A 27141-nucleotide genomic window follows, 5' to 3' on the forward strand; every position below is an offset into this window, starting at 1 on the left:
CTTTGAAAAATAAATTTTAAAAAATTCAGTCTGGACAAGGAAGAAATTATTGAATTTGTACCTAAAAAATGTGTATGTGGCCCTGGCCGGTTGGCTCAGCGGTAGAGCGTTGGCCTGGCGTGTGGGGGACCCGGGTTCGATTCCCGGCCAGGGCACATAGGAGAAGCGCCCATTTGCTTCTCCACCGCCCCCCCCTCCTTCCTCTCTGTCTCTCTCTTCCCCTCCTGCAGCCAAGGCTCCATTGGAGCAAAGATGGCCCGGGCGCTGGAGATGGCTCCTTGGCCTCTGCCCCAGGCGCTAGAGTGGCTCTGGTTGCAGCAGAGCGATGCCCCAGAGGGGCAGAGCGACGCCCCCTGGTGGGCGTGCCGGGTGGATCCCGGTCGGGTGCATGCGGGAGTCTGTCTGACTGTCTCTCCCCATTTCCAGCTTCAGAAAAATACAAAAAAAAATGTGTATGTATTTCGGGCCTTGGTGGATTGGCTCAGTGGTAGAGCATTGGCCTGGTGTGTGGAAGTCCTGAGTTCAATTCTTGGCCAGGGCACGCAGGAGAAGCACCCATCTGCTTCTCCACCCTTTCTCCTCTCCTTTCTTCTCTATCTCTCTCTTCTCCCGCAGCCAAGGCTCCATTGGAGCAAAGTTGGCTCAGGCACAGAGGATGGCTCCATGGCCTCTGCCTCAGGTGCTACAATGGCTCCAGTTGCAACCAAACAACACTCTAGATGGGCAGAGCATCGCCCCCTAGTGGGCATGCCAAGTGGATCCTGGTCAGGTGCATGCAGGAGTTTGTCCCTCTCCCATCCTACTTCTCACTTCAGAAAAATACAAAAAAAAATGTGTATTTGGGAACATTGACTGATAATTTAACAGTTAGTTTCAAATGTGCAGTAAATATATACATCTTGTGGGCCCAAGCCTGAGGCTCTAGTGATGCTCCAAGGATATTGCCATCATAAACATTATGTATCATATCTTAGCCCTAGAACAGTATCCATTTATTTTACCATCCCCCTGCTTCATTTGTCTATCATTGGTGATGGATTTCTGAATTTCCATCTCATGATTATTCTATACCAATCACAATATCAAAAGTTAACTCAATTAGAATTTAGGTTATATTTGCTTGTCCATTAAGTAAATGAGCATGAAGATCTCTGTGTATTTCTCTACTTAGCCTTTTTGCCTGCAACTTCCCTCTCCTCCAAATCCCTGATATTCTCACAATACAATTGTCTTGCCCTATTTCCTGTGCCCAAATCATTGATTTTACTTACTGTTAGAAATCCAATTTACTCAATATTCTATTTTGTTTCTTATATCCTCAGTACTTTCCCATCTTACTAATTTTAGTAAGTTCACTAGCAAAATGTAGTTTTATTTTTTACTTTTAATTTTCATAGCAAAACATGTAGGTAAAAACTGGTAAATTATGTAATCTCTTAAAAGCTAATTATATAAAAGCAACAACAAATAATTGACTCCAGAGTTATTCTCTCAAAGGTCACATAATATCAAATCCATTTTCTTTTCTTTTCTTTTTTTTTTTTTTGTTTGTTTTTTTTTGTATTTTTCTGAAGCTGGAAACGGGGAGAGACAGTCAGACAGACTCCTGCATGCACCCGACCGGGATCCACCCGGCACGCCCACCAGGGGCTACGCTCTGCCCACCAGGGGGCGATGCTCTGCCCCTCCGGGGCGTCGCTCTGCCGCGACCAGAGCCACTCTAGCGCCTGGGGCAGAGGCCAAGGAGCCAACCCCAGCGCCCGGGCCATCTTTGCTCCAATGAAGCCTTGGCTGCGGGAGGGGAAGAGAGAGACGGAGAGGAAGGAGGGGGGGCGGGGGTGGAGAAGCAAATAGGCGCTTCTCCTATGTGCCCTGGCCGGGAATCGAACCCGGGTCCCCTGCACGCCAGGCCGACGCTCTACCGCTGAGCCAACCGGCCAGGGTCTTCAAATCCATTTTCAAAACTAAAACTTTTGCAAATGTTTTTGAATATTTTGTGGAAAATACTGATGCATTAACTTAGAAAAAAACGTGTGTTAATATACCATGAGATTCCCTGAAATGAAAGTGAGAAACTATAACTTATTAACCAGATTCAGAGATATGATAATGTTCATTCTCATGTATATATTCAGTGGGCTTAAAACGTAGTAAAAGTTTTTGGGAAAAAAAACACTTAAAGTTCTAGTTTAGACCCTGGCCAGTTGGCTCAGCAGTAGAGTGTCAGCCTGGAGTGTGGAAGTCCTGGGTTCAATTCCCCATCACAGCACAAAGGAGATGCGACCATCTGCTTCTCCACCCTTCCCCTTCCTCCTTTTCTCTCTCCATGGCTCAAATGGTTCAAGAAAGTTGGCCCCAGACACTGAGGATGGCTCCATGGCCTCACTTCAGGTGCTGAGATGGCTCCATTGCCAAGCAATGGAGCAGTGGCCTCAGATGGACAGAGCATCCCCTGGGAGGGGGTTTGCCAAGTGGATCCTGGTCAGGGCACATGTGCGAGTCTGTCTCTGCCTCCTTGCCTCTCATTTCACTAGAAAATAAAAAATAAAATAAAGTAAATCAATTTTATGCATTTAAAAATTTTCCATTCATGAAAAAAAAAAGAAAACCTAATATTTTTCTTCTTAGAAGTCTTTTAGTTTTTCTGGTCTCTGGAAATAGGAAGCTTATTAACATTACAAAGAAATGTTCTTTTTATTAGCTAGTGCATGAATGTTTTGAGCACTAGTTTAGGCTGATGCCAACAATAACTTACCATTGTTTGAAGCTGTGGACTATAAGAATTCATTTCAACTAATATTAGGCATGACATTAATTTGGTATTAAACTCTAAGCACATTAGCAATTATAGTACAATGCACTTTTGCTTTCTAAGTCTCTGCAGTGAGTTTTTCATCATTAATGGTTAATGTTTTATTTTTGATATAAAAAACATGATATGTATATATCCTGGCAGAACATATCATTCTCAGTAGTATGATTTTAAAAAACTTTTAGAGGCTTTAAATCATTAGAACTTTTACTTATATCCATTTAAATATCGACAAAACATAATCTTAAGAATAATTCTGTAAGAGTTAAACAAACAGGTGCTTAACATACTGTACTTAATCCATAAAAAGCCAATGTGTCTAAATTCTAGATTTCTAAAACAGTAAACCAAAGAAGAGCCTTGAATTCTTGTCTAATTCATCAAAGTGTAATTAAAATTCTATTGTCTGATTCATTGCCTTTTACAGTCCAAAGACAATTCCTGTGGTGTATTATTAGGCTTTGGAATAGGCTGATTGCTTTCCATGAAACATATTTACACAAAAAAATGTATAAATGGATTTGTAATGTGCCTAAAATAATAGGTGTTATTGTTATATATATTTCTTTGCTTTCCTTTCTATCAGTAATATTGAGAGAAAAGTTTGAAAATATTTATAAAATAGAAAGGTTTAGCAATCCTGAATTAATTAGGATGACCAGCTGTCCTGGTTTGTCTAGGACCAAGGGGTACCTAGGACTTCCGTTTTAAAACCGGGACAGTCCCAAACAATTTTAGTATTAAAACCAGGACAACCTCAAGCAAATGGGTACAGATGATCATCCTAAACTAGAATGAAATGGTACTGGAGTGAAGATAATGTTAGGGAAAGACATTTAAAAAAATTTTTTTTTCTGCTTTTTTAGGATTTTCCAAATGTATTCTCTTTCTACTTCCCCAGCCTCACAGTTATGGTAGTTAATGTTAAGGACACTCTTATCTCTCTAGATCCAGAACCAAGACAGGAACAAAAGCTGGAATTCCTGCAGAAGGCAGTGAGGGGTGGGGCTAAGGGATTGAGCTCTGAATTAGTCTGGATTTGCATCTAGGCTTTTCCATTTATGAGGTGGGTGCTTTTGTGCTACCACTTTCTGAAATATAAATGGAAACAATAATAATAATGACCAATTTGTAGGGTTGCCTGAACAGTGCCGGCCATGCATTAAAAATTGAAGAAAGTTGTTATTTCTATTGTGATCCTGATTAGGATTAGCAATTCAGAGCAAGCCAGTGTGCCTGCCAGTAATAGTCACTTTCATATCTAGATTGTAAGGATCCTTACTATTGCTACCAGTTTTCTGAGGCATGCTTCCACTGCCCAAAAAGCTTAGCTATGTTTGTTTGTTTGTTTGTTTTGTTTCCTGCAGTTCAAGATATGTAAATGAAATACCAGAATAAAATTTCAAACTTGTCACTCAGTGAAAGGGGCAACTGGATGACCAAATTATCACAGTTCTTTTGAGGCAAATTATATTTTTAGTGAAGGATTATAAATTCTACAGATTTTATTTTTTAATAGCGAGCATTGTGATTAAGCTGCATTATTGAATACTTTATTAAACAATTCTGAGTTTTTATTAAGGAAGGCAGGACAAAACTTACTCTCACCCATGAGGGTTGGGCATCCATCTGCCACAGGTTGTTCTGGCCTCACTGCTAGAACTCTGCTTCCATTACAGTTATGACAAAGAGAGATGGCTGAGCTGACTATGGTATTCTAGGGTATGAGCTCAATTCCTTCAAAGTTAACTTGTTTTCTGTTTTAGCATCCAACACAAGACAGCCTCCCACATGAGCAGTGGAGAGCGCAGTACTTGTCATTTTAGTTCACTTTATTCCAGGTGTGTGGCAGTCACTTTTAAGTGAGCAGAAAGTGGACTTGTCCCTGATCTTTGATTTTAAAATTTAGAGTCAGTTAAGTTTACCATTAGATACATAGTAAAATTGGTTGAAATTTAACAGCAGGACCTTGATTTTTTCACATAAAATTTATTCCTAGTGTTTACCAAGTGCAATGCAAAAGATGTTTAAGAAAATATGGGAATAACTCAAAAGGTTGAGATGGAAAATCAGGTCCCGGAAGAGCTAAACAACTAGTCAAGAACATGATTGAGAAACTTACTTAAAATATTTATTTTAACTGCAAGAACAGAAGAGAATAGCTTAGAATTCTGGGTTTTGCATATACAATTATTAGGTATTTAAGAAAAAAGTTAAAATATTTTTCATAATACAGGTTAGTATAACTAAATATGTTCTTATACTTTGAACATCTTTTAAAATGTAAGTCAATTCTAATAGTCATTTCTTCTTGACTGTTTACCTTCTTTGTTATTGCAACAGATTTCTGACTTCCAATACGGGCTTCATCATGGAATATAGGTAGTTTGTATCACAAGACTCCCATTTACAATGAAAATGTCACATGGATATATCCTGTGGTTGCCTGTAGAGATGGGAGTTTAAATAGTGAAAAAATTTTACAAAACTTAGTGTTAACCTAACTTTTGTTCAAGAATACCTGAATATTTTTTGGTTGAAATGCAATTTTTTATTTGGGGGAAATTGCTTTCATTTCTATTTTCATTTATAGATGTATACAGGCTTTCTTCAAATGAAGAAGAATATTCTCTACTTTGTGCTGCTCAGAGACATCAAGTAACCCCATATAAGCCTCAAATGAATCTTAAAATATAACCCCCTTTGGCAGTTATCTAATGATATTTCTTATACATTGCTTCTGATATATTTTTAGACATAAACTCTTGGCCTCATAGACCTGTATAATAAATTGGTAGGAAAAGTCATTTAAACACTCTCCCGTGGAATTAAAGAATTCCCATAGTTTAGAAAGATAAGAATTTGGTCTTTTGCCTGGGTGAAAGAAAATATCACAGAAGCTCTTAGAATAGTGTCAGTTATGCAAAGCTATAGTACTTCTGAGTGGTTTAGTTTTACTTAAGACAATTATAATTCATAACTATTTTTTCTGCTATCAGTGTTTGTAAGTTATTACTATTTTTGTGCATTATATATGATCATGTTTTGGGAATTATTTGCTTTATATATTACAGGTCCGTGTTGGAAAGCAGGCAAATTAAGTGACTATGTCACCTGTACTAAGAGAATAGATTATAATTTGTGTGGAAGAATGTTGAGGATTATATATATTCTTGTCATTTACACCTCTTTACATCACTTTAAATCAAAAAGCTTGCTAACTTGCTGTTGGCTAGCTTGACCTTCCCTTCTTTTTTTTTCTTTTCTTTTCTTTTCTTTTCTTTTCTTTTCTTTTATTTTCTTTTCTTTTCTTTCTTCCTCCCTCCCTCCCTCCCTCCCTCCCTCCCTCTCTATTTTCATCCTACCTCCCTTCCTTCCTTCTCTTTCTTTTTTTTAGCTCACATAGAAAATTGGTATATTCAAAAGTGAAAGTAAGCAAGTTTTTTTTTCTAAGACTAAATTTAGATTCTAGTGAATAGTTCTGGGTTGCAATTAAATTTTAAACTAGTATCTGTCTACTTTGTTTTATTATTAAGGAATAGCCAAATAAGGCATTAAGTTTATGTCATTCAATGCCCAAGAATAGTAATTATAGGGCTGCTAATAATGATGCTATAAAATTGGATGAGTTGGTGAAGATTTAGATAAATATTAGAAATTTAGGTATTAAGTAAATATTTGGATATTTTAAACAATGATGTTCCAATGATGACAGAATTACTCTTGAACAGAAAGAATACGACTTAGTTGTCATCATTTTAGGAAATATTGAGTGGGCAGGGCTAGGTGTGGCGCTGGGTAGAGGTGGGGTGGTATAGCTCCCATTTTCTTTATGATAGTCCCTCTTTTTCAAAGTTTGTATCTTGTTATTCATGTGGAAGGGTACAGACCTAACAGCTTGGTGGTCAGGAAAGTAGTATTTTTTAAAGGTATGGTTCAATTTTAGGATAAACTTTTTGGAGCTCAATAATGATTTTTCTATCACCTCCAAACCTCTCACCACAAACTAAGCAAATAGAAGTGGCAAGGCCCATCTGTAAACAATTCTGCAGACTCGCTCAAGTGAAAGAGACAGTGGAGAAGCTGAGTGGTCTTCCAGGACCCAAACCCCTTTGGTGTTTACCGTAAAAAAATTAACCTGAGTTTGCAAGGAGTGGAAAGGGCAGGCAGAGAGTGGCAACGCTTAGGGGGGAAAGGTCAGAAGCACCCCCATCCCTTCCCCAAAGGCACCTGGATGTTAGGGGGGGGGGAATCCCTTCCAGGCACAGAGTGGCTCTTATCTCCTGAGAGGCAAGTTTCTTTTGGAGCGTTAGCCACCTGTGTGCTGTGCTCCCGCTCCCGGTATGAAAGGTGGTTTGGGAAAGGGAGAGTTCACACACAGGGCTCGCTCGGGAGCCTTTCTTGGTGAGGCTGGTCAAAATACCTCCAGACCTCAAAGCTTTTAAGATGCAGAGCGCGCTCTTGCCCTCAAACGTTGCCAGGATTGTAGTCTGTCGTCCTAAAGAATGGTCCGCTCTGGAGCTGGCTGAAACCTTCCCTGTTTGCGCGGAGTCCTTGCTATCCTTTCCCGCTCACCTCCCCACCCCCAAAGTGGTGTTCCCTCCTCGCTCCGCCTGCACATCCCTTGGAGCACCCGAGAGGGTTATCAGGCTTCCCACACGCACGGCTGGCTTCCTCTGGCGCTTAGCGCAAGTGACCGGGGCAGACTAACCGCTGCCTGGCAGCCGCGTCCACATCCCCTGCTCCTGCTGCCCCAGCGCTGCGCCGCCGGCTCTGCGATAGCCCTTGCGGCGCCCACCGCGAATCAGGTTTAATCCCTGGGCGAACCTGCTGTTTTGCTCATCCCCACGCTCAGCCTCTCCGTCAGCCCCGAGAAGTGGAATCTGCACTGAAACTCTCGGTGGCTGGAGCCGGCGGACTGGGCATGCTCAGAAGCCAGAGCTGGCTTTGGTCTCAAGTAGGAAGCTTTTGCACTCGGGAAGCAGCTGCGACTTTGGGGAAAGTTGATCGGAGAGGGGAGGAAGCCCCAAGACGCGGAGTAGCGTCAGGAAGGAGCCGCGGCAGCCCGGAGGAGCATGGGGACCCTGCGGGATTTACAGTACGCGCTCCAGGAGAAGATCGAGGAGCTGAGGCAGCGGGATGCTCTCATCGACGAGCTGGAGCTGGAGTTGGATCAAAAGGATGAACTGATCCAGAAGCTGCAGAACGAGCTGGACAAGTACCGCTCGGTGATCCGGCCGGCCACCCAGCAGGCTCAGAAGCAGAGCGCGAGCACCTTGCAGGGCGAGCCGCGCACCAAGCGGCAGGCGATCTCTGCCGAGCCCACCGCCTTCGACATCCAGGATCTCAGCCATGTGACCCTGCCTTTCTACCCCAAGAGCCCACAGTAAGCCGGGGTTATGCGCCGGGGCCATGTGGCACCCTGTCGGTGGGGAGCTGCGGGTCTCTGTATTGTCTGTCGGCCCCCGCCCCTCCCGCTTGCCATGTCTGTCTCATCCTCAGAAATGTTTCATTTTAATGGGCACTACTTGCGGGGCTGTGCACGTTTCTAGAGTCAGACTCACTGCACCTCACGTTGCCTTCGTGTCTTTGTTGGATGTCAAGCTATTTTTTTTTTTAAATATATACGTATACATTCATATATGCCACCTACTGTACATAGAGTTTGAATGCGCCCCAGTTGTGCGTCCGACTGTGTGTGAGTGAGTGTGAGAAGCCGAATTAAAAGCCCATCTCCCAAATGCTTCGGCAAAGCTGCCCAGCTGGAAAATCCTAAATGCAGGCTCATCAGACTTGAAATGAAATGCGTCTGGTATCACCCTTACTTTCTATGCTTTCGTGGCTCTCCCAGGTTTCTGTAGAGGCCGGCAGTTCATGCTGATATCCTTCAAACCTGATGTTCCGTCATTATCAAAGTGTCACAAATAAGCAAATGCGCATAGAAAAGGGAAGATTTTTTTTTTTATTATTTCCTGAATTGGATGACATTTGCAATCCACAAATGGAAGCCTAGTCTGTTGATTTCTTTAAAATCTTTTCATAACATCTGAGGGAGAATATTGCTAATTTTCCTCCAGGAATTTGAATAATGTTACAAATGGGGCACCTCTTTCTCTGGAGAGAATTGCATGTTTCCAGGGTCAAATATAGAGAAGTACACTACCTTTACTGACAATGTAGACGCATTGTTTGCCTTACTCCTGGCTTCTGATGCAACCACTCTGCTATTGTTCTAGCATTTAAGGGAACTATGTAGTTCTGATGTCAGTGGGCCTCACAACTTGGGTGGGAAAACTGAATGAAACTTGTCGTACACCACTCAACTCAGAGTTATTATGGAGAGTAAAGTGACGAGAACTTGAGATTACTATAGAATGAGCACCCAAATGAATGGTATTTTTAATTACTAGGTAATGACATAATTGATAAAATGAAGGATTTGGATATTCTGTTCCTGACTACATCACACTGGCTGGGTGACGTGTTACATAACAATATAAGGCCCATTGGAACCCTATACTTTACAGAAACACCAGGGATTGATATATGGAGAAAGAGTAAATACCTATTTCCACTTATATTTACTGTATTTGGGGGAGCTCGAGAGTATGTACTAATTATACTTTTGAAAACTTAAAGTTGTACTTATACTTGTTGGTTCCCATAGAGCATGTATGTGCTGTTCCTCATGCAGTTTTAGCTTCATAAGCACTTTTTATTCTGAGAGGGAGAGAGGAAGAGACAGTAAGGATAAAACATTTCCGAGATTCTGGCTTCACCAAGTTGTCCTCATAGTTCAGTAGACTCAGATCTGCCTTAGAAACCTGAATAGTCTGTGTCTACTTCAACTTTCTCTGGGAAATTAATTTGCAGTCCTGACACGCTTGTGTGTTTTAGCTAACCAGGTACCTGGCCATCTCTCCTGGGCCAAGTTTTGCATAATGAAAAAATAACTCACAAACAGCTTTTTGCATCTTTAAGCATTCCATAGGATCTTATTTTAGTATTTGCAGGACTTTGGAGTAACACAGAGCAAACTATAGTTTTATAAAAAGACCATTTTAATAGGTTTTATAATGAAGCTTGATCAAGCTAGCTGATAACTCCAAGTTAAACACTGTATTTGACAAGACATAAAGGAATTTAGGCAGGGAGTGAGCTGAAGTTGTTGAAGTATTTTAGTGCTTGACATGAAGAACTACTAGATTTTTTTTTTTAAAGCCCATGGTGGAAAATGAAATGAATGTGGCAAATAATTCTGTTATAATAAACATTTTATCTTTCGAACAATGTTGTGTGTTCTGATATTTATTTAATAACTTGTGCTTTTAAGAAGTCAGCTACTAAGATATCACCATGATGGTTTCGGTGATTCTAAAGGATTATATTTAAGAAAATGATAGCATGTCTTCCAAGCTTAAATAATTTTGGAAAAACATCTGTTCTTTTTTCACACTTACATGAGAAAACTAGAATAAAATCAGCTTAAGTGGTAGAGTGTACCTCTCAAGAGAAAAAGAAGTATATTGTATATACAATGATTATTGTTATGTCATTTGAATGATTGTGCAAGACAGGGCCACAAAAAATTAGGAAAACTTGCCAAACTGAAGAAGCTATGTTTGAATCAATTTATTTCTCTATAAATATTTTGATTTGTACAGACTTTTTTGTCCACAAGTGTTTGTCTTTATATTTCATCTTTAGTGAAACTTAAATCTGGTCATCGTTCTTAAACTTACAGATTATTGTGAGTTCAGGTTAAAATGAAACCATCTAAATAGCATGAAATAACTTTAAATTCATGTCCATATTAGTTTTCTCTTCTCTTCTCATTAGATGTAGGTAGCTGTTCTGCTTAATTATTTGATGTATGAAAATTTGTTTTCAGTTAACTGAGATTGCCTTATGAGGACAATTTTGAAGTTTTTAGTTATTTTTGATCATTTAAAAATAATGTAAGATAAAAATGAACTATTTGGTTAGATTATCAAAATTTTTGGTTTGAAAATTTCTCCATTAAAGCAGCAATTGGAGGGAAGGCTTTGTAGGATTCCAGCAAATAGTCAGGGCCCTCCTGCTGCACCTGTGGGTTGGGAAGGTGTTTTTATTTGACTCTTTCACACCTATATAGAAACAACCCTTAAGCCCCTTTTCTGTTATGAACATGAAGCAAAGAACTGATGTAGCAAATTGGAATCTGTATCCCACTGCTACCAAATAACTATTTGAGGAAGTGAAACTATTAGTCTATATATATTTAAATAAATTGAGCAAATATACCTTTAAATAGAGAAAAAGATCTGTTTTATGTGATATGATAGCCTGTGGGTTATATATAGTCTTATGGATTTTTAAAGTAATTTTATTTCACAATATTTCACTCCTAATAATTAACTCTATAATAACTTAGAACATTTAGAATTGCTATTATGGTCTAAACCCTTTATCTGTGGGAAATATTCTCAAATCCTTTCCATTTTGCTGTCGTAGGGTTCCATGGCATTTGAGTTGGGCTATATACACTTCAGTTTCCATCAAAAGTTATTAGTGTCTCTGTATTCTTGTTGAGCTGTTACTTTTCACCCCAGAGATAGATGCATTTCAGAGAATGATGATGTTTTGTTATATTTCCCTTTTTGATTGTGAAGTACTTTGTTAGAGCTGTGGATAAAAAGAAATATATTCTTATTTTTAGGGAGCCATTAATTTTAATAGGATCTTATATGAGCTTTTAAACCTTGACACTAGTTCATCTCAAGAGAAATAGAATCTTCCTACAGGCTGTATGTTAAATTTTGTAGGCAGTTGAGAGAATTCTAGCATTTTAGTATAATCATAAATGGTATAATATTAAAACAGATTTCTTCAAAGGAAGTGATTACATTTCAAATGTGCCCTACAGCTCAGTTCAGTACTTTTGTGGGATGTCTGCAAGCTTTTATCAGGCAGGAGAGGTGAGAGGTACATAGATCCTACCATCAAGGAGGTAGCTAATGTTTCACAATACTGCACAAGTAAATATTCTTAGAAGCAGAATAAGGAAAGTCACAGAGGAAAGACAGAAAATATAATTAAGCCCATTTAATTTCATGGTATCAGAAACTTTTGTGGAAATGAGATATTTGAAGTATTTGGAGGATGGCATGATTTAGTGGTGATGGGATTAGAGAGGTGGGGTGGGAATGGGGAGGGCCATCAGCAAAAGGCTAGATGGCAAAAGAAAACAGAGGATACTTCTTGGATGTAAGGACAACTAGCGGCTCTACCAGAACACCTTAGTGGGAACTGAAGTAAATTGAGGTAAAGCAAGTTAGGCTAGAGAAAATGAGAATCTTAGTTTCTATTTTATGAAGTAGGTAAGAGTGCAGTTCTGCTTGTCTTTAGATTAATCAAGACGTGTGTGTGTGTGTGTGTGTGTGTGTGTGTGTTACTGGAAGACTAATTGTTACCTATTAGTAAAGCTCTGAACCCCTGAATGTCAGTCCAATCACCCACTTCCCAGCAGCGCAGTCTGATGATAGCCATAACTCTGTATTTCAGCTGGTAAGGCTTTTTATCTTACCCAATCAGCAGATGATTAAAACTCTTAAGGAAACCCAGTTCCACTCTTAATAGAAAACAAGTTTCTCTTCCACTCACTTCAAACTTTTCCCATTGAAAATAATTTAGTTTTATGCCCCAGACTAGTACTGCAGATTCCTCACATACCTAGACAAATGGGACGTGGGAACTGAACCTGAAGTTGATTTGTGAAATTCATCTTTCCTGTTTTTGTGGAAGAGTTAAATTCCAACTTACCGTTATTCCTATAGACTTTTCTATTTAAGTTTGTTGATTTGATGTTACAGCCTATGTAGTAAATTTGAAGTTGTGGAAGCTTTTTTATAAAAAATGTATGAGAACAGGTTGCTACAACCCTACTAGGGTGTTTTGAAACACTTTAAAGTTATGTGCTCCCTCAAAGTGCTCCCCAGTTCACTGGGGGTAACTCTAGAGGCTGCCTGAGAATATACACGACCAGCTTCCTTGCTCTACTGGGCCGCGTTTCCAAGCTTCTGCTACTCATTATTTCACTAGAAAGTTGGGCTTGTATTCCTAATAGGAAAGGGGGAAAGAAGGCAGTGATGTTTCTATTGTTGCTGTTTGCAGGTTATAAGGCATATGGAAACATTTTTTTTTTCCTGTTTGCCTAGCAATAGAGGGTCTCCATTGTATCCTAGCAACTGGTTTGAACACTGGGCTGCTGTTCTTTCTGTCATCTCTACCGTAGGTACTGCTGCCCATCCCAGTGAACCAGGCTGGCTGTCGGAATTCAGACCCTCTGACTTGAACCTTCCACACTTGAAGAACACAAGACAATAGAAATAAGCACGTGCTGCAGGCAGCATTTACCAGTATGCTCAACAGCTTATTATGCAATCATATCTGCGGCATTTTAAATCTGAACCTGAACTGTTGAGCTGGTGCTGTTGGCCACCCCTTCCTTCCCTGACAGCCCGTATCTAATTCCTTGCACCCAGCCTTCTGACACCACTCTCTCCTCTCACCATCTTCCATGACTGCATTCCTCAGCATCTCCTTAAAATTTGTTTTCTGAGAAGTGTGTACAGCCTGGTTGAACTCTAAGTATAATGTTGCTTGTAAGAGCAGAGGAATGTGCTTTCTCCAAAACTGTCATGTAAATAGAAACAATAGCACAAAAACTGTAGCTACACAAAACAGATGTTTCACAAAAGGTGGGACTAATAGTATCCTTCCAAAAGAGTCTTGTTTCTGAATAGCCTTTATAATCGTGGTCATTTATATGGAAGAAGCAGGAGACTAGAGTGGGAAGAAGAGATGTGTGCATGGGGTGGGGTAGAGACAGGAAAGGGCAAACAAGATGAGTATTGGTAAAGCTATGCCAAATTTGCAAAGAAGTTGGAAAGGAGTAATGGGCTCTGTGGGTGAATAAATAGGCAATAAGCCTGGACCAAACTTTGCAAGTTAGATAGTACTTTGTGGATGAAGATAGCCATGGAGAGAACACACCCAAATTAGATTATATTGAAGGCTTGCCTCCTTTTGGTTGTGGGAGCTATACTGGGATTTTGGCAGAAAATCATTAAGATATTTTCCTTTAGGCCAATGCCTGTTTTGAATGCCTTTTATTGTTCCTTTTAAACATCCTGTAGTCTGATACCCGGGAGGGCTTGGTGGTTTGGGGGCGGTCCACAGGACAGGAAAAGGAAGGAGGAGAGCAAGTCAGCGCATCACTCTTTCTAAAAGGATGGGTCGGAATGGCACTGCCCTTCATCATCATAATGGATCACATTTATTGAGCACTTACTCTGTACCAGGTACTGGTCCCTGTGCTTGTCATTTTAATCAAGCGACCTGGTGTGGAAGACTCCAGAGTACCCCCATTTTACATCACTGAGGTACAGGACAATGAAGCTCAGAGAAGCTAAGTAAGCTGCTCTAATTTACACACTTCATAAGAGGCTGCATCTGAATTTGAACTCCAGAGCTGTTTTTTAGCCATTAGGTTCTCCTGCTTCCCAAAGGGGTGTGAGGATTAGGCAATTGCACAAAAACCTACTGCATCACATATAGGCTGTTCTCAGGGGAGTGTATCCGTTCACCAGTAAATAAATGAAAAGTGAAGTATTTAGGGAGAAGTGGAAAAAATAAGATAGTACAGTGGTTTTCAAACTTTGCTGCACATTAGAATCATCTGGGGAGCTTTTAAAAATTCTAATGCCTAGGTTAGACCCCAAACCAATCAAATTAGAATGTCTGGGGCAAAAGCTAACCATTAGTATATTAAAAGATTCCTCAAATAACTTCAGTGTGAAGCAAAATTTGGGAAACCACTCTGATGACAACAAGGGGTGTGTGTGTGTGTGTGTGTGTGTGTGTGTGTTATTAAACTAAGGATGAGGATTAACTTTCCACTTAAAGAGTAGAATGTTTCTATTGGCTAAAAATTTTTAGCATTAGGGGCTTGCAAAAGCAGATTTTCCCCTCAAATTATAGGTGTACACTATTTAGTAAATGCCTTATTGTTTTCTTTTCCCAAATGAGCGATCGTTACCTTACCTAACCCATTGGTTCTTAACCTTAACTGTATATTAGAATCTAGGTATGTCCCTCTAGGAAATGTTAAGACATATTTTTCCTGGAGTGCCACTTCCAGAAATTCTACTTCATCGCTCCGGCGTGGTCCTGAGTGGTAGGTATATTGTTTTAACTCCCGAGGTGATTCTAATATGCAACCAGGATTGAGAACCTTTTTATTAGGGTATTCAACTTTGATTGTTACAGGCTATTTGAATTCCCATTCTTTGGGAAAGCACTTTCCTTTGCCTTCTTTGACCAACCCAAATCTCCTGCTTACAGGGGAGCTACAGCTCCCATCTCCCCATACCATCTGCACCTACCTGTTTTGCCTTGATCTTTGGGGTTACCTGTATGGACCTAGAGCACAAAAATGTCAGCAGCTCCATTCAGTAGGTAAGTATACTTTCTCTTTTCTGCCAGCCATGAGCCCTGGCCATTGTTCAAATATAACACATTAGGATCAGCCATCATCCCAAGTTTTTTTTTTGCCACGCTCCCTGGGGCAGCTGACTTGTTAGCCAATAAGACTGTTTCCTCGGGCCCCAGATACTTCTATGGAAGTTTAAATATGTGGAGGTGAGACGATGATGACTCTACCATGGAAGAGCCGTACTGGGCTTGTAGTGCCTCTCCTTCTGGTATGTGATGTCTCTGCAGCCAGCTACGGTTCTTTTTTTTTTTTTTTTTTTTCCCCTACAGATATTTTATCCTTTTAAGGCAAACAGCCTGAGATCAGGCTGAGAAGTACTTTCCAAGGAGGCTTCAGAGAAAGCAGGACAAGTACATCAAGCTCTCAGCCTCTTTTCCAGTTTTTAGTGAAGGGTCCCGGGCCCTGCTGGCAGACGAGAGACCTGAGACAACGCCAGTCCCCTGTGGCTGCAGGAAGTGCTCCCGGGGTGGTGGGACTTCAGACCTCTGTGGTCACAACCTCGCTGCCGCCCCAGTGCCAGCTTTGTCTCTCTTTCTTGCCCTTTTTCCCCTTGTAGTGTTAAAACTCCTCAACATGTTCCTAATTATCTCTGATAGGAGCCTATTTACATTTGTAATTGATTCATTATCGTTTCAGGTGAGGATGAGCCAAAACAACACTTTATGTAAGTGATGAAAATGGCTAATATCATTGCAAATACTTTTTTTGGTACAATTACTTCTCCAAGAATGGGAGTCAGTGAGAAGTTCTCTTGTCTTTTTCACCCTCCTTCTAAAATCTGAAAAATATATTCAGCTGATAGCATGTTAGAACAGAGTAGATGTAATAAAGCCGCCCAGAGGATTGGGGAGATTAATTACACAGGGAAGTTAATCATAAGGAAAATAAACACTTCCATTATGAATTCAGCTTCATGTGGTGCATTTGGTTATTGGACCTAAACAGGAAGGATAAGAAGGATTAGTAATAATAAAGAAACATGAGCAAAAGCATGTGTTTGCTTACATGGCTTAGCTGTTAGAATGATAGGCAAGGGTTGGTGTTAATACATTATTTCTTAGAGGTCTTATAATCCAAGATATTAAGGATGAGTTTAGTTTAGAAAATAATTGGCAACAATTTAGTGTCAACATATACTACTTTCAGCTGCATCAAAGTTTTTTAAAAAAATTTAATTACCTTTGCCTGTCTAAAGATCATTAAATGCTAATTAAACTTCACCAGCATTGCTTTAAGACAGATGCAGTTTTATTGACTTCTATGTAGAGGTGGAGTAACTTAAGCCCAGCAAAAGCAGAAGTAAAGAGCTTAAATTATTAATATGTGTCAAAAGCAGGTCTCCTAATGCTATTGACCTTCTAATATTCAGTTTCCTCACTTCTAGACCATACCTGCTCTTTAGGAGTGGCACTGCGTTTCTTTGAACATGAAATAATTATAGTATCAGCCAGTCAGTTTAATTTGGTTAATTGTGTTAAATGTCAATAATGACAAATACACCTCAGTTAAGCAAAACACTTGTGCTATTTTCTGAAACAATTATAATATGGTACTGTCAAGCTTTCACAAGATCTAGTCCAAGGAATAAGATGATTATGTAAAGGAATAACCTCTGCTTTCTGTATAGACTGTATATCATCTTACTGGTCCAACCCATCAATAAATTATGGTTTTCACAATATTTCTAAATCTGGAGTGAGAAGAAAGAAGGAAAGATTGTCATGACAAGAAAGAGAAATAGGATTTTGCCCCTCTGGAATTAATGTTGCTGACAGATTGGAGTGTGGATTGGCCATTGTCTACTCTACTGTGTCTGCAGGCAACTGGCAAACACGTGGTACAAGCTAGCGTATACTTCCACACTTTTGTCTTCATAAGACACACTTTGCCTAAATCAGTGGTGACTGAGTAACACATTTTATATTATGGTAAGGCAGAAAAATGGTTTGACAGGGTGTCACTATATCCTTTAGAGAGGACTGTTAAACATCTGAAAGTGACAGGCACCATTTTGCTAAGCCTATGATGGCAACTCATTATGTCAAGTGGGAAGAGAGAAAAAAATGCATTGGAATAGACTCTAGAGTGTCAACTGTGTGTACTGTCAGGAATGGAACATTATTTGAATCAAGGTCTTCATTGTTATTGTCTTATTGAGGAACTGTCAGAGGATACCAAGACTCAGGAAAGTAAGTCTGCAGACAGATACATAAGAGCAATTTTGGCTGGAAAATCCATTCACTGAACACCTCTTTCTTTTTTTATCAAGAGAGAGAGAGAGGGAGAGAGAGAGAGATACCTCTTTATTTTGAGTAAATGAATTTCATTTAATAGACTTTCCATTTCTGAATTGTTAGAGGAAAACCTTTTTATCCCTCCCCCCGTAATGTATGGTAGAGCGTAAAGCGGAAGAATTACTTAAAGTTTATGGCCATTCATTTAATACTTACCTTTACAAAAGTGTAGTGCTGAACTCCATCATTCATTTGCGTAAATAATATTTCTTTTATAGACCTGAAACTTGAGAACATTGTAAAGGGAATTATGCTATGACTTTTAGTTTGCAGTGGTAGCCTTGATCAGGAAATAGTTATTCTTCTTCAAAAATCTCATTTCAGACTTTTTGTTGTTCCTCATAAAATGAAAATATTACATGAAAATTTATAATCTGTCTTTCTCTGCCTTCCAGATATTCTATTATTATTTAGTATGGAGACCTACATTCTTTTGTTGAAAAAAAGGAAACAAGCACTGATTCCTTGTTCATGTAGCACTGGGTGGCATAAAACGAAATGGGTATTATTTTGAGGCAGTCTTGATGTACAGAAATAGCAAATAAATAAAATAAACCGCTGTGAATAGAGCACTTTTTATTGCCCTTTTGCCACCTCTTTGCATACTTCATGAATTCACCTAGCCTTTGCCTTTTCTTTGCCCTGCTTAAGACATAAACATATGCATTCTCCCTCCTTTTGAGTTTTGGTAGGCGATGCCTAGCCTGAAATAAAAGTGTTTCTTTTGTTGTTGTTTTTATAGGAAACTACTAAAAGAGTATAGTCTATGGCCTTTGAAATAATAATTAAAGATAAAACTGCCAGAAATGAAGAATTTAGTCACTTAGAAGAATTATATATGTCTGTTTGAATATTTTTTACTTTTATGAATAATTATAAGAAATTAAATCACAAAATGCTTCCAGTATTGGAAGAATATCCTATTATTTCCATTAAAAGTTACATCCCATGTATAATATGCTCATGATCACTTAAACTAATGCAGAAGTACCCTTCTATATGCTCAGAAATGAAGAGATCCAAAGAACTTTTACTGAAATATTTTGGTGAAGATACCACTGCAAGATGTGTAGAGAGATAAATAAGGTAGAACACATGCCCATACACTGCATCCTAACATATAAAACAAAGCACTGCTCATCACAGAGATGACTACCTTTCTCAAATAACCCTTTGGCTTCTGGGGCTGGTGTTACTGTTTGGTGCCACCACTGAAGTCCTGTGCCATGTAAATCATTTGTCATTACAGAGCACTGTTCCATCTTCTGAATTCCTAAGGGCTATGGTCAGTGAGATCGATGGAAAATAACTCAAGTATGCATTTAATTGTTTTGGCAAAAGTGCCATTCTCTGCTAGATGAGCCTATAAGTTATTGAATAATATCTAGGTGAACCCTTGCTAGGGAGTTGGTTTTTTTGTTTGTTTTTTTTTTGTTTGTTTTTTGTATTTTTCTGAAGCTGGAAACGGGGAGAGACAGTCAGACAGACTCCCGCATGCGCCTGACTGGGATCCACCCGGCACGCCCACCAGGGGCAATGCTCTGCCCACCAGGGGACGATGCTCTGTCCCTCCGGGGCGTCACTCTGCTGTGACCAGAGCCACTCTAGTGCCTGGGGCAGAGGCCAAGGAGCCATCCCCAGCGCCCGGGCCATCTTTGCTCCAATGGAACCTCTGCTGCGGGAGGAGAAGAGAGAGACAGAGAGGAAGGAGGGGCGGCAGGTAGAGAAGCAAATGGGCGCTTCTCCTATGTGCCCTGGCCGGGAATCGAACCTGTGTCCCCCGCACGCCAGGCCGACGCTCTACCGCTGAGCCAACCGGCCAGGGCCAATTGCTAGGGAGTTTTTAAATCATCTGTGGCAGGCACCTGCCTCTCTACCCTCCCACCCCACCTGACCCCCCACTCTATTCCTTCTTGACTTGCTTTACTAGATTTCAAAACTTCTTACAGTAGTTTAATACATTTTTTTTTCTCATCATGTAAGGGAAGAACATTATATTAAAACATCTCTTGCGCAGATGAGGCTCACTTATATTTTTTTCATCTCCTTTCTTTCTGGGCAGCGAGAAAAAATTTCTCATCTTCACAGCAATCCTTAATAAATGAAGGCAGTAATTGTTCCATTTTAGCCTTGTCTTGAGTGGTAGTGACAATGATTATAATGGTAATGATTACTAAAACTATTTGTCATCTTGGATGCTGCTTATGCTCCATCATTTAATTCTCACAATAATTTGAAAAGGTAGCTACTATTATCCCATTTTTTCAGATGGAGAGAATAAGGCACAGAGAAGTTAAACAACTTGCCCCAAATAAAGCTGTATGTGAAAATACTCAAACAGAGGTCTGTGTAGCCCAGGGCCTGTGCTTGTTCTCTGTGTGCCATGTGTCTTAATTGATTGTCCCACCAACTCATATTTTTATTTATTTATTTATTTATTTATTTATTTATTTATTTATTTATTTTATAGAGACAGAGAGAGAATCAGAGAGAGGGATAGACAGGGACAGACAGACAGGAACGGAGAGATGAGAAGCATCAATCATTAGTTTTTCGTTGTACATTGTGACACCTTAGTTGTTCATTGATTGCTTTCTCATATGTGCCTTTACCACGGGCCTTCAGCAGACCGAGTAACTCCTTGCTGGAGTCAGCGACCTTGGGTCCAAGCTGGTGAGCTTTTGCTCAAACCAGATGAACCCACGCTCAAGCTGGCAACCTCGGGGTCTCAAACCTGGGGTCTTGAACCTGGGTCCTCGGCATCCCAGTCCGACACTCTATCCACTGCGCCACCGCCTGGTCAGGCCAACTCATATTTTTAGCACAAGTTCTAATTTCCATTCCCTTTTAAGATCTCATTCCTTTTATATAGCTATTCCACATTCCCATTCACCCATGATGGCCATGGGTACATTTGCTTTTAGAGATTAGCACACCTGAGTGTCATGATTGTTCTTCTGAAAATAATACTGTATTTCTGCTATATTCAAATTGTTATCAACAACAAATGCTTATGCCTACAGCAGTTTTTGCTATATCATACTTGCAAAATTTTCCCATTCTATATTTGCATATTTTATTTGGTTGGAGTAAATTTTTTAATTAGCCTGGTCTTATTGCTATTGAATCAGATTCCTATTTTGAAATTCATCGCTTTAGAACATATGCTAAAAAAAGACATTGCCTTTTCAGGGCCTCTTCCAACATGGAGAGCCCAGTAAACCTGGGCTAGAGTCACATTTCCAATTTTCAGTATCTGACTTTACATTGCTGGGTACTTCTTCATGTCCATCAAGGTTTGTATTTCTATAAGTTGGTCACTATCTGGTTAATATCTACCTTTCCCAAAAGATGAATTCTATGAAAACAAAGCCAGTATATTTTTTGCTCCATGTTGTATTCTGGGAGCCCAGAAGAGAGGCTGACACACAGCTCTTACAAATTCTTTGTTAAAGGAAGGAGGAGATGAAGACTTTTCATCGTTTTTGCCCTTAGGTACTTCGTCTTTTAAATTAAAAATATTTTTAAATGAGTGATTTTTGTTATTGCATTCAGTAGAGCTTGGCGTCATGGTTGGCTTGGCAAAAGAGTGTTTTAAAAACTTTTGAACTCGAGTGCCTTGGCCCACTGTTATGAGACTCTCTGTGTTCCACAGGTTCCTTAGAGCCCCTGACTCTTCCTACTGTCTTATCAAGTTCATGCCCCCTTTTTTTTGTTTACCTGCCTCACTTCTTTTTTTTTTAATTTTATTTATTCATTTTTAGAGAGGAGAGAGAGAGAAGAGAGAGAGACAGGGGGGAGGAGCAGGAAGCATCAACTCCCATATATGCCTTAACCAGGCAAGCCCAGGGTTTTGAACCGGCAACCTCAGCGTTTCCAGATTGATGCTTTATCCACTGCGCCACCACAGGTCAGGCGACTGCCTCACTTCTGAAGACATCTGAGTTTTTTTTTTTCAATGGAAAATCTAGGATTATGTAGTCTCGAAAAGTCCCCTTTAGTTTGAATAATTTGTAATTCTATATTATCTTTCTAAGGCATCATATTTCTTCTCTAACTTAAATATCTTGTCTCAATCTCTGCAATACAATATCTTATAAAATGGAAGAAAGAGTAAATGAGTTGATTACTGAGAAATAAAAGCATGGGATAAATAGAAATAGTTACATGGAAATAGCTACATTTTCAAAATCTTAATTTTCTTTATAGATGAAGTAAAAAAATCTCATTAACAAAATCCTGTCAAAATGAAGATAATAGCTTGCTAATTTTGATTATGCAAAAATTCACATAGATTTTTTTTTAAAGGGAGACACAGAGACATGCACCCCAACTAGGATCTACCCAGAAGCCCCCTACTGGGGATACTCTGCCCATCTTGAGCAATTGCTTGGCAATGGAAGCATTTTTAGTGTCTGAGGCAGAGGTTCCATAAAGCCATTCTCAGTGCCTGGGGCCAACTCACTTGAACCAATCTAGCCATGGCTGTGGGAGGGGGAAAGAGAAAGAGATAGAAAAGGGGGAGGGAGAAGGATGAATAAGCAGATGGTTGTTTCTTCTGTGTACCCTGACCAGGAATTGAACCAAGGATATCCATATACCAGGTTGATGTTCTACCGCTGAGCCAACTGGCCAAGGCCACATAGATCTTAATATTCTGAAATGGTAGAAGCCATCAAACTCATGATAAAATACTATTTCATTTGGTGCTTGCTTCAAAATTAACCACAATAAAACAGAGTAAAATTAAAGGCTAATTTTTGTTTGGCATATTGTCTTTTAGCTCATTAGGATGGAATCTGGGAATACCCAATCCTAGGAAATATTTTTATCTTATCATTTGCTTCTGTGAATGTCTGAGGTTATTTTCCTAGAAGGTTTCTGTACTAGTGCAACTGTGTATCTTGTACCTAACAAAATGGGGCTTGATGACAATATATTCACTAGCTAGAAAAATGTATATATGTATGATCTCATTTTTTGCCTCACAATATCTGAGTGAGTAAAGGGGAAGGGATCATCTTTATTTCATAGAAGAGATCATTATGGATCAAAGAGGTGAGGTAATACAATCCAAATTCAACAGCTCTTAGATCACAGAACTGTAAACATAATATATCATCAGATTCAATTCACCTCCTTTTCACACTTTATGCAGTGTCAATGCATTTATGAGATTGCCTTGAGAATCCACTGAGTCCTGTGGTTCAGCAGTGCATTTATGGAAAATACAAGCAGGAAGGCTCAGAACACAGCATAAACAATGGATAAGGGTGCGGACTTTGATTCAATTCCTACTTTACCACTTACTAAGTGTGTCACCTTGAATCTGTCTGAGCTTCCATTTTTTTCTCATTAAAAATGAGGATTAAAACATATGCCATGATTTGAGATCATGGTTGTCTCTTAGTACAGGGTCCAGATATAATATAGGCTCCATAAAAAACATAAAACAAAAGCTGTTGGCATTTGCATTATGTTGTCATTTTAATTTCTATTACACCAAATTCCATTATTAAGGGGCTATAACTATCTCTCAATCAAACTGAGGTGAAAAGAGTTTCATTAATGACAAGGTCCTATAGTGGAGGCCAATGCAAGCCAACTTGGCTTTGCTGGGTCTGATTCAGAGAAAGATTGATTGACAGCAAGATTCCTACATGACTTCTTGGTGGGCTAACTGTGGGTAAGTAAGGGCAAATACAAACAAGTTTGAAGCTCCATAATAATGTAGTTTATTTATCAGTGACGACTTTTGGGCCTACAGAAAGGTTAAGAATGGATTGGCCAAGTTTGAAATGAGATTTATGTATTTAAATTATATTAAGAAATAAAAATGAAATAGGTATAGTAGTACCTGCAGGAAAAGCTAGCCGTGCCCTCAAGAAAGGAAGAATAGTTGTTGGTCATTCTTTGCTGATGTATTTATATGAAATGGTAGTAATATTGTTCTTAACTTTTATTTTAACATATAGAGCCATTGAACATGTAGAATATAGTACTGCTGCTCTAGAGTACTGTGCATTCTTAAAGACTCACTGCTTTAATGATTTGATTTTAATCTATCATAAGTATTTATAGCAAAGTGCCTTTTCTGTTTTCTGTAATGTCTGCATAAAAGTTATGCACTGATAATGGATTTATATTTGAAAACCATTTATTCTTGACTTGAACACTTGCTTTCCAGGCTAAGAAGACATCAGATGCAGAATATAATCTTAGCCTATAAATGCTTTCTCTTAATGACTTTGAAACTGCATCTCAAGATGTCTTTTCAAAAACAATATGATTGTGTTTGAAAGCAGTGATAATAGCCATGTTAGCCTGGAGGAATACATTAATATTCTTGGACAAATTCTTGACAGTTAGGGTAATGAGTTGATGATGGAAAGCTTTAAAATAAAAATAAAAATACTAGTTTATTCTGAAATGTGTTGTGTAATGTAAAATGATAGATTATTTTTAATAGCTTTATTGAGGCATAATTTTAAATATCATAAAATTTACTCAGGATACATGATTTTTAAAAAATTCATAGTCATCACCATAGTCCAGTTTTAGAATAGTTCTATTATCTCCTAAGTTACTTGGGTCCATTTGCAGTCAAACCAAGCTCCACTCATAGCCCTAGGAAATCAGTAATCTGCTTTCTGTCTTTATGAATTTACCCTTTCTGTACATTTCATATAAACAGGTATCTGATATTTCACTTGAATGACTATATTACATCAATTTATAATTTAGTCAATGTAAAAATAGAGGTTTAGACTTTATTTAGACACAAAATATTTTTGGTTAGATTAAACATTAAATTTCATTAGTGTCAGTAGAGTTCAACCGAGTGACTTTTTTGTTTTTTTTTGGTGTAATACAGAAACCGAGGAATTAAATTTTGCACCTAGATCCAGTGTATTAGTGTGGTAATGACATGATTAACAGTAAGAACACTAATAGTAGCAGGTTACCATTTAAGAAATTCTTATTGTGTTAAGGCATTCTACTGGAGGATTAATGTTTTTCTAATCTTCTTAATAGTTCTTAAAGGTAGAGAATGTTTGCTTCATTGTAGTGACAAACAAAAATAAAGCAAACTCGGAGGAATTGAGTAATTTGCCCCAAAGCACACAATCTGCCAGAGTTCGAAGTCTATGCATTTGGCTGCTCTACTAAGATGTGCTGTAATAAGCAGACTGTATGGCTTATACAGTACCAATCTACATCTTGCCAACCCCTTCCTTTTCCCCCCCCCAGCACTAAGGTATATCCTTGAAGTTGCCCTCTCACTTGCCATTTTAGCTTCCCATGTATATCCTGCCAAGGAGCAGTGAAAGGAGAGCACCAGTGTGTTAAAGATAAGCACCAGTCCCCGAGGTGAATGTCAAATGGATCAAGGAGCTATTTGTGTAACGAGAAAGACAAAGACAGAGGATATTTGATTTGTGAAATAAAGGAATGGACAAGTATATATAAGAAGAGTATAAGACAGAAGAACTTTAAAGATTTGAGAGGAAGGGAGAAATTTCACTTACCTTGATGTGTCTAAGATGGTGATTTCATGAAAAAGGCAGAGGGTTTCAATAAAAACTCTCTTAGTGGTAGAACCTTTTTAAAAGGAAGAATTCTTGTACCCGTGGGGCTGAAAACAGATGAACAGGACTAGATGATTTCTAATGCAGGTGGCCTGCCCCCAGTGGGACAGAACTGATTTAGGTGACTTCGGCTGACTCCAGTTTTTCTCGGTCAAGACCCTGGATTGCTACCTGGCTGGCTATACTCCCTAGAAGCCTTTGCTCTGATGTCAGTCAGTGCTGTCTGGTGCAAAGCCTTCTGGGTTACAAGCTAATTGAGAAACTTGCCAGATCTGTTGCTTATTCAGCAGTGAAATGAGGTGGCACTGTTAGCTTTCTTCCTTATTGTACAAGTACCAGGAACAAAGTTTCAGTTTGAGAGAATGAAGAGTAATTTTGCTTTGGGGATTCACTGGGGATTGATAAAACAGATTTCAGAGATGATAAACTATTTCAGGTGTTTGTAGTAAGCTGCAGATTCAAGTTTTAGTTATATAAGTGGTTGGAAAACAAATTCCATTGCACAAATTTGAATTTTCTTACTCAAATAAGTAATATTAAAGATGATGATGCTTGTATATGGGAACCAGTTTTGATAAATATATACATACAAAGCAACTGGGAAATTAAAAGATTTATAGATACAAATATATGCATTCATATCGAAAGGATTTAGAGCAGTTTCATAAAAATTTGTATGATGCGACAAGTTTTTAAAGACAGGTCATAAACTATTGAGTAAGTTGATACTGGTTTTAAGCGTTTTGTTCATTGCAGAATCCAGAACGGTGGGCAGAGCATAATAGAAACAAAGATGTCAGTGGTTCCCTGGAGTAGGAGCATCAGAGTCACTTGGAACCTTATTAGAAATGCACATTTTGGCACTGGTCAGTTGGCTTAGTGGTAGGGCATTGGCCCAGTATGTAGATATTCCAGGTTCGATTGCTTGTCAGGCACACAGGAGAAGCGCCCATCTGCTTCTCCAGCCCTCCCCCTCTTGCTTTTCTTTCTCTTTTTCTCTCCTTTTCCCTCCTGTAACCATGGTTTAACTAGACAAGTTGGTCCCAGGCATTGAAAATGGCTCCATGGCTTCTGCCTCAGGTGCTAAGAAGAGTTCAGTTGCTGAGCAACTGAGCAACACCCAAGATGGGAAGAACATAGTCCCCTAATGGGCTTGCCAGGTGAATCCTGGTTGAGGAGCATACAGGAGTCTGTCTCTTTGCTTCTGTTCCTCTCACTGAATAGAAAAAAAAATGTACATTTTAAATTCTCAACTTATTGAATCAGAAATCCTATGTTAAGGCCCACCAATCACCCTGTAGATAATTCTGTTGTGACTAAATTTGAGAACCCTTGAAATAATAGGATAGGTATTTAGAACTAACTGTGTCAGACTGTACCATAAACATAATCAAAAGCGGTTCATCTCAGTGCCCCAAACATTGGAGCATGGATTCATAATTAGGAGCCCTTTTGCTTGCATTCTGCTACCAATCTGAATGACCCCTTTTATTCAAGACCTACCTGCCTTTTTCTCCCAAGAAGTCTTCTCTGCTCACATCGGTCTAAAAGCATTTCTCTTTTGAAATACTGTTGGGCAAATAAGTTTGTAAAATGTGATTTTTATGTTTGCTCACTTTTTTAAAATGGTGCTGCCCAGGTGAATGGCACTGCCGCATGAAACTATTAATTACCTTCCTGCTTGGGAAGGGCCATTGTTATGTGTGCAGCAGGAGCGGTCTTTGTGGGCCCAGGTAGTTTTTAAGAAAGAGAAGAGGATGAAGAAGCCAAGATGGAAGGGGAGAGAGAAGCCAGTTTTGCAGAGTAAGAAGCCATGTTGGTAGATGAGGAACCAGAGGTGACTTACACTGGTAGAGCCTTTGATTCCAGGAAAACCTGGAAAATATTCTCCTGGTTGTGGAACCAGAGAAT

General features: G+C 39.3%; 1 protein-coding gene across 2 annotated transcripts in view; it reads left to right on the plus strand.

The window, feature by feature from the left end:
- The window catches only part of PRKG1 (protein kinase cGMP-dependent 1), a 1486994-nt gene that overhangs the window by 95392 nt on the left and 1364461 nt on the right, over positions 1 to 27141 (plus strand). Inside the window, exon 1 of one of the 2 annotated variants that reach the window (XM_066243385.1) lies at positions 7522 to 8198. The exons of the other annotated variant lie outside the window; for it this stretch is intronic. Coding sequence (XP_066099482.1) covers positions 7888 to 8198 — 311 coding nt within the window. The 5' untranslated portion in view covers positions 7522 to 7887. Of the gene's footprint in view, positions 1 to 7521; positions 8199 to 27141 lie in introns of those variants that run through there. 2 annotated transcript variants of the gene reach the window in all.

Source organism: Saccopteryx bilineata, chromosome 9 (assembly GCF_036850765.1).
Source record: "Saccopteryx bilineata isolate mSacBil1 chromosome 9, mSacBil1_pri_phased_curated, whole genome shotgun sequence".
Taxonomy (NCBI): domain Eukaryota; kingdom Metazoa; phylum Chordata; class Mammalia; order Chiroptera; family Emballonuridae; genus Saccopteryx; species Saccopteryx bilineata.